A 7,964-nucleotide genomic window follows, 5' to 3' on the forward strand; every position below is an offset into this window, starting at 1 on the left:
AGAGAGAGAGAGAGAGAGAGAGAGAGAGAGAGAGAGAGAGAGAGAGAGAGAGAAGAGAGGAGAGGCTGGGCAGGAACACATGGAGAGAGAAAGGAGGTAGGGGAATGGGGAGAGAAAGGACAGAGAGGGAAGAGGGGAAGAGAGGAAGAGAGAGGAGGGGGACAAACAGCCCCTTTTATAGTGAGTCAGACACCCCTGGCTGTTGCCAAGTAACTATGGGCGGAGCCTAGAAGGAATGTAAACATTCCTCCATTTTGGTTTAATTAAAAAAAAAAAAGCCCCAGCTGCTGCCCTTCTCCCAGTCCACTCACTCCCTAAGCACAGCGCTGTATTATAATGATGAACATCCCAGACTGTGGTTTTAACTCGCATGCACACGTGGCTCAGAAAACGGAGATCACTGAGATCATTATTAACGCGCCCAGTGAACCAGTATATCAATGCTTTTCTTCAAATCCGCTAACTTGCACCCAGATTTAATGAAGTCCCAACAGTGTAATCACCTTCTTTTTCACCTTTTGTCCTGAAGCTTTATTTTTTAGTAATATGTAGTCCAGGTCTGCAATACCTGACAATACCCTCACGTTACAGACCTGACAATACCCTCACATTACAGAGCAGCCCTGTGTTTTGTACGCTAATTTCTTTTCTATACTCCTGTATAGCAGATCTCCAACAAATGCGGTTGAATTTTAGCCGGATACCTGACACATGTGATCGTCTAAAGTTATTCACTAGAAAATCAAAAAGTAAACAGGAGCTCTGTCATCTTTAAGGAAAGGGGTCTGGTCTGTCTCTGAGTCTCTCTGTCTCTCGCTTGTGTTTTGTTGGGGTTTAAACCAAAGTCTTCTGTGTTCTAGGCAAGAACTCTGATAATAAACTACATCCCTAGCCTAAGAGTAATCCTTTGCTTAGCATCCCTGATTTAAACACAGAGATGGAGGGAAAACAACAAATCTTAGATCTTTTACCCTTCAGATAAACTAGCATTTGTTGGTTAAGTGGGTTGAGGATTCATTTGCCAGTGAGCCAGGATTTGAAGCCATATCTGCCCGGGCGGTGGTGGCGCACGCCTTTGATCCCAGCACTTGGGAGGCAGAGGCAGGCAGATTTCTGAGTTCGAGGCCAGCCTGGTCTACAGAGTGAATTCCAGGGCAGCCAGGGCTATAAAGAGAAATCCTGTCTCAAAAAGCCAAAAAAATAAAAATAAATAAATAAATAAATAAATAAATAAATAAATAAAATATGAAGCTATATCTGACTCTAAATCACACTGTTTTGCCACCCTGTGTGACCACAGCAGCTACCTGGCCCTCATCTTTAATTCCAGCACTTGGGAGGCAGCAGCAGGCAGATCTCTGTGAGTTCGAGGCCAGCCTTGTCTACAGAGCTAGTCCCAGGATAGCCAGAGCTACACAGAAAAACGTTGTCTCAGAAACCAAAAAAGAAAGTAAGCTTGAGTCTGGAGAAGTGCACACAAGTCTTCACTGCCTTGCTTGTCTGCGAGCTGTGCGCCGTTGGGGAAGCTAACCCAGAAATACTGAGTTGCTTCACCTTTAAGTAATGATATGAGAACCTACTTCTGAGGTTGGTTGTGAAGTTTAGAAACTCTTTGTTTTTATTTATCTTTGATTTTGAGACAGGGTCTCTCTATGTAGCTCTTGCTGTCCAGGTGCTTGCCATGTAGAGCAGGTTGGCCCCAAACCCAGAGATTCACATAACTCTGCCTCCCAATGCCTGGCTAAGATTTTCTTTTTAATTACATGTGTCTCTATGTGTGTATATGCCACGAGTATGTGTTAAAGAAGGCTAGAAAGATGGCATTGGACCCCCATAGCTGGAATTAAAGGTGGTTGTGAGTCACCCAACCTGGGCACTGGAAACTGTCTTCTGGAAGAGCAGCAAGCACTTTTAAGCACTGAGCTCTCACTCCAGCCCCAAGCTTAGAAATTTTTACATAGATAAATGGACCATGTCATAATGAATACTCAATAACTGTTTATTAGATTGCTTAGCGCATTCTATGAACAAGGCCTTGTGCAGCCCTTGTGATAAGGAGTCTGTTCTAAACTAAAGACACATCCTTCCATTGAGTTGTAAAGACGCTGAGAATGTACTAGGCTTCACTGAGACTTCTAACATCAGTGCAGACATCTTTTTTTTCTTCACCTCCCAGCTTCCCTCCCAGTCCCTGCCCTAGATCTAAAGAACACTTACCCTACAACTGACAAACTTGTCCTTTTAGCTATCAAAGTTAGGGGCTGGAGAGATGGCTCTGCAGTTATGAGCAATTGTTGCTCTTTCAGAGGACCAGGGTTTGGTTCCCAGTCACAACCATCAGTAACTCCAGTTCCAGAGGATTTGATGGCCTCTTCCGACCTCTGTGAGCATGGGATGCACATACATCCGAGGAACACTCATATGCATAATATAAAAATAACGCAATTAGCACCTGTTATAGTAAAGCACTAAGAATTAAAGATGATATAAAATATGCTCTCCCTTTTCTCAAGTGCTAGCTATATAAACTAGTTAGGGAAGAAAAACCATGGGATAAAAGTAGTTTCTAAATAGTGGTACTGTTGGCTTTCAGAGTAGTTTAATATATTGTTGGCACTTGGAACTCCAGTAGGAATACTTGATAAGAGGCAGCTTTCTTTCTACGCTGGCTTATAAAAGCCACCCTAACCCGTAACACACTCGCATGGAGAGCGGCACTAATAAGCAACTATATTTACCATGTCTTCTGATGAAAGGAGGCATTAGTTAATTAGAGACTGTTCATAGTAAAACACCCTGATTCTTCCTAAAGTTGAGGACAGGTTGAGTTACTGATGGTTGTGAACCACTATGTGGTTGCTGGGAATCAAACCCTGGTCCTCTGGAAAAGTAACAATTGCTCTTAACTGCTGAGCCCTCTGTCCAGCCCCTAACTGCTTTTCGGCAGATGTAGTGGTACAATAAGATTGCTTTAGCTACACAGTGAAAAGGATCTTTGCCTAATGAGACTTCTTCTTTTTAGGGGCTGATGTTCACAGTCAGGCCTCTGACTCTTCCTCCATTTTACTTGAAGCTGTTAGAGGAGGGAATCCAGAATCTGTGAGTCTCTTGCTAGAGTATGGAGCTGACGCCAACATTCCTAAAAGTTCAGGCCACCTGCCCATCCATGTGGCAGCTGACAAAGGCCACTTTTTGTAAGTTCAATTCTGTAATTGTAAATAACAGGAAATCCTAATAACTAGTTTTGTTGCCACTGTTGTTGTTAAGAACTGCTTTGGAAATATGAAACGCCTTAGGTCTCAGGTGACTGAGCTAATATAGAGTTTTTAACCTAAAGAGGGGGTTCTACTAAATTTTACTTGACATCTGAGTTTCTTGATGAAGAAGCTCCCACTTATGTTTGGGGACTTAAATACTGCCTGATTAACACAGCATTCAGTGTAGGGAAAACAGTCTCATACGCAGGTTGACTCTGCACCGTAACAACCTAAAGTGCATTTTGCAATTCTTCCTCAGAGCTCTAAAGGTATTGATTCCAGTCACGGACATTGCAGCCATCAAGAAGAGTGGGATCAGCCCAGTTCACTGTGCAGCAGCAGGGGCGCACCCCCAGTGCCTGGAGCTTCTCATTCGAGCTGGATTTGATGTGAATTTCATGCTGGATCAGAGAATCCGTAAACATTATGACGATCAAAGGAAGTCAGCCTTGTATTTTGCTGTATCAAATGGTGACCTCTCTTCAGTTAAGCTGCTTCTGAGTGCTGGAGCTCTACCCAATCAAGACCCAGTCAACTGCCTACAGATAGCTCTCAGGATGGGCAACTATGAGCTCATAAGTCTATTACTGAGGCATGGGGCCAACGTCAATTACTTCTGCCGAGTTAACCCTTTGCATTTCCCATCAGCACTGCAGTATACATTGAAAGACGAAGTCATGCTCAGGATGCTCTTGAATTATGGCTATGACACCGAACGATGTTTTGATTGTCCTCATGGGGAAAGGGTTCATCGTTTGTGTACTTTTGAAGGCTGGACATCTACAGTTATTAAAGATACTATGGTAAGCCCACAGTACTGGCCGCAGGCCCTTATTATCTTGTAGCCTTAGTTCTGTAACAACAGACACACAATGTGTCCTTGGGAAAATCTCGTGTTTGGAAGACTCTGATAAAATAACTAAACCTAACAGTGAGAAGATGTGAGAAGTACAGAAACAAATCAGAGGAAAAGGTGACTTCAGTTTTAACTATGAGGATGTTTCACAAGTTCAACCCAAAAGCCATGTTTTATATTCCAAAAGCCACTCTTATATTCTGGCTACTTTTTCTTTGAATGATTTATTTAGCTAAAATGTTTCTAAGTTCCCCATGCCTGTGATCACTGGGTTTCTTTGGTTCTCTCTTTTAGCTCTCAGATCTGCTCATCCCGGTTCCTCTGGCCCTCCTCCTGATGACCACAGACCCCACAGCACCTCTTCACTTTGCCTTCCCTCCTCCACCACCTCCCTCACCTTCAACTTCTTCCAGGGCTTTTTAACGGCTTCTTCCACTTTCCAGGTCTCATTCCAAGTGCCCTCTCCCAGAGGCCCTTCCCTGGTGGCCTTACATACCGTCCCTCTCTCAATCACTCTTATTGTGGAGATTGGTTCTTTTGTAGCATTTATCTAGAATTATCTTTTTAATTCTTTTGCCCCCTCACAGCTGCTATTCATTTGTTCATGGGCTTTTAGGTCTATGCTTAGCACATAATGGATGTTTTATACATACCTGAACTTATATTATCAAAATCAGAAAACATGATGATGAATGGGAGACTTTGAAACAGTTTGATGAAGTGGAAGGTTTTATTTTAGGTAATCTGGGTTAGAGTTACTTTGTGCACTGATCTGGCATTTAAACATACACCATCTGTATTATTTTTTAAACAGTTCATAATTCTCATTTGGACATTTTGACTAAGGGCTCATAAATTATTTAAAGACAGAAATTGTCATTGTTCAAGCATCAGGATCAGATCTAGGTTATACATAATAGAAAATGCAAAAACAAGTAATAAAAGCTTTAATAAAGTAGCATCTGGGCAAGAAGGCATACATACAGTCCCAGCTACCCAGGAACCATTACTTGAGGCCAGCCTGAGCAACACGAAGACTCTATCTCAAAAAACAAAAATAGGGTTAGCAAGTTGGCTCACCGAGTTAAGGGGCTTGACACCAAGCCTAATGACCTGAGTGTGGTCCTTGGAATCCACACTGGAAGAAGATAACTAACCTTGTAACAGTGTCCTCTGACCTCGATACATGAACACACATGAACGCACACACGCATGTACATAAACAAATGTTTTTTAAAAGATAAAGTGCCTCATTCGCTTCTCTTATAGAACCAGAAGTAAGCTTCCAAGCAGACAGTGTCATAGCTTTGTGTTTAACAGAAGCACACTTCCACATTCCAGGTGCCCAGATGGCTGCCTGTGTCTTGCTTTTCTTTGAGGGTATCTGGGTAGTTGCTCAGACACCCACTCACATCTGATGGCTAGAGCTGCCAAAAGGTCACAGATAGTGGCAAGGCAATCTTGGTTGCAGCAAGCCAAGTGACAAACACACAGAACAATCTGTCACTCACAGCCTCGTGCGAGGTTCTGAGGCCTCACTGAAATCAGGTGACAGAGCTTAGCTCACAATAGCACTTACGCTGTTGCTCTGTTCAACCACAGTGCTCAGTGCTGATTTTCGTTTGCTTTCTGCTTGTTTTCCTCACAGTTTTGTGAAGTCATAACTTTGTCATGGCTACAGCATCTCTCTGGAAAAGTTGTTCGTGTGATGCTTGATTATGTTGATCAAGTTCAAATCTGTTCAAAATTGAAAGCTGTGCTGGAAAAGCAAAAGCTCTGGCCAGAAATACATGTTATCTTGAGTGAGTATCCTTCTCATAGAAAATTCTTACCAAAATACTGTTTTTTTATTTTACTTGTAGAACACTTCTGATTAGAAGGTTGACCTAAAAGAGAATAGTAAAATAGTATTCCTTTAAAACGATGCTATTCATAACCACAATTACTGTGCTTATCATCACTTCCCAGTAAATGAAATCTAGTGACTTGTAGGTAGGTAACATGTTTCCCTAATCCACTTAAGCTATGGCTATGGAATAATTTACACACAGGAACTGTAAACTAAGTGTAGCAAGAGTGCGATGGAATGCTAAGTTCTAACCCGGTACCATAGTAAATGACACTCTTCTATACGGATTTGTTCACATAGATCAAATTAATTTTTTCTTAATCTCATTTCTCCTGGGGCGATCTTTGAGCTTTTAACCAATCCCAAGAGACAGGATGAGGGAGCCAGTATTTAAGTACTTGAAGGATTTGAGCCTCACAAGACAGACTCACAAGTGATGTAGTTCTGAAACTGTCTACACAGAAGCCATGATGAGGATGGAAGAGCTGTTTCCCTACAGACAGGGATGCCAAATATAAACCTTGTTAACACAGATATCAAATACATTTGCAACTAAACTCTCAGGTCAAAAAAAACAAAAAACAAAAAACAAAAAAAAAAACCAAAACCAAAGCAATCCTTTCTTTGTGTCTTAGGCAACCCCCGTTCTCTACAGCATTTGTGCCGCCTTAAGATTCGGAAGTGCATGGGACGGTTACGTCTGCGCTGCCCTGTCTTCATGTCGTTTCTTCCACTGCCCAATCTCTTAAAAGCTTACGTCCTTTACAAGGAATATGACCTGTTTGGACAAGAAAATTCTACAGGAATATGGTGATTGAGCTCTTCTAGAGGAAAAGATATAATCTGTATCATTTTCCTTAACAATTTTCTTGTAAATAATTTTTCTTTTCTTTAGTAATTAAAATCTCAGTGTAGACTACATTGTTTAAAAAGCCATTCTGTGTGGGATATGACCTACGACCTGTTGTTCAGAAGTTTCAGGAAACTTTCGAATACTGTTTGAATTATTGTATACATATAATCATTGTTCTTGACTACACACAACTCAGCGAGACACCACTGCTGAAGATACCACACACTGGTCACAGGACACAGAGATATCAAAAATATCTCCTAGCTGGCTAGCTTTTCTAGTAGTGCAACTTGTTAGTTACGAAACTAACTGGAGGTGGAATGGGACTCACCACTGCCTTACCCAGCTGGGGACTCTGCATGCTAGAGTATCTCACTGCCAGACAGAATGTGCCCCTGATGCAATCGTGGCCAGCCTGGGACTGACCAACTACACTCTGATTGGATATGAGATTCACTCTACATGAAGGAATTCACATCTGATACTATAATCCTGTTTGTGGGTGGGAGCAGGGAATGTTGCTGTTGTTAAAGCCCCAGACTTCAGAGGTCATGAGCCCTAGGAGGGAGCTTACTGATGTTTTGCTAAATGAACATGTCAAACTGCCTTTTAAATCTGTTATACTCATAAATGAATTATCTCAGCCTTGGACAGAGATGTTTCTTTTTTCAGTGGTGTCAATTAAGGCAGAGACTCCTAACTGGTGAAAATATGCAAATAACTGGCGCGTGCTCAGCCTTAAGCAGAACATTGATAATCTCCCCCTCCGAGGCTGAGAGCACATGGCAGAAGGAGCAGAAAAACTGTTAAGAGCCAGAGGATTGGGGGAGGGGTGGCTATGAAAACTGTACACGACATGGTCATCATGACTTCATGACGTGTAGACACTGTGGGCAGCTGCACAAGATTTGGGCCCACCGACATCTCATCACAGTACCAGAGTGCTTGCCACACTAGCCTGGAGACCAGGATTTGACCCCCATTAGCAAGAGAAAACCAACTCCAACAAGTGTCCTCTGATCTCCACATACACACCATGTCGTGCACACGTGTGTGCCCGTGCGCACACACACAGACACACACTTTCTCTAAATAAAGCAACAAAAAAAATTCCACCATGGGTTATGGAAAGATCATGAAGCCCCACTA

The 7,964-nt window shown here is 42.4% G+C and overlaps 1 protein-coding gene across 1 annotated transcript in view; it reads left to right on the top strand.

Annotated features, from left to right (window-relative positions):
- Positions 1-6,776, top strand: part of Asb14 (ankyrin repeat and SOCS box containing 14) — a 14,590-nt gene extending 7,814 nt beyond the window's left edge. The window contains exons 6-9 of the mRNA XM_028754119.1: positions 3,023-3,194; positions 3,517-4,060; positions 5,762-5,915; positions 6,598-6,776. Of these exons, the coding sequence (XP_028609952.1) occupies positions 3,023-3,194; positions 3,517-4,060; positions 5,762-5,915; positions 6,598-6,776 (1,049 nt within the window). The remainder of the gene's footprint in view (positions 1-3,022; positions 3,195-3,516; positions 4,061-5,761; positions 5,916-6,597) is intronic.
- The last annotated feature ends 1,188 nt before the right edge of the window (positions 6,777-7,964 follow it).

Source organism: Grammomys surdaster, unplaced genomic scaffold, assembly GCF_004785775.1.
Source record: "Grammomys surdaster isolate TR1022 unplaced genomic scaffold, NIH_TR_1.0 125979, whole genome shotgun sequence".
In the NCBI taxonomy this organism is placed as follows: domain Eukaryota; kingdom Metazoa; phylum Chordata; class Mammalia; order Rodentia; family Muridae; genus Grammomys; species Grammomys surdaster.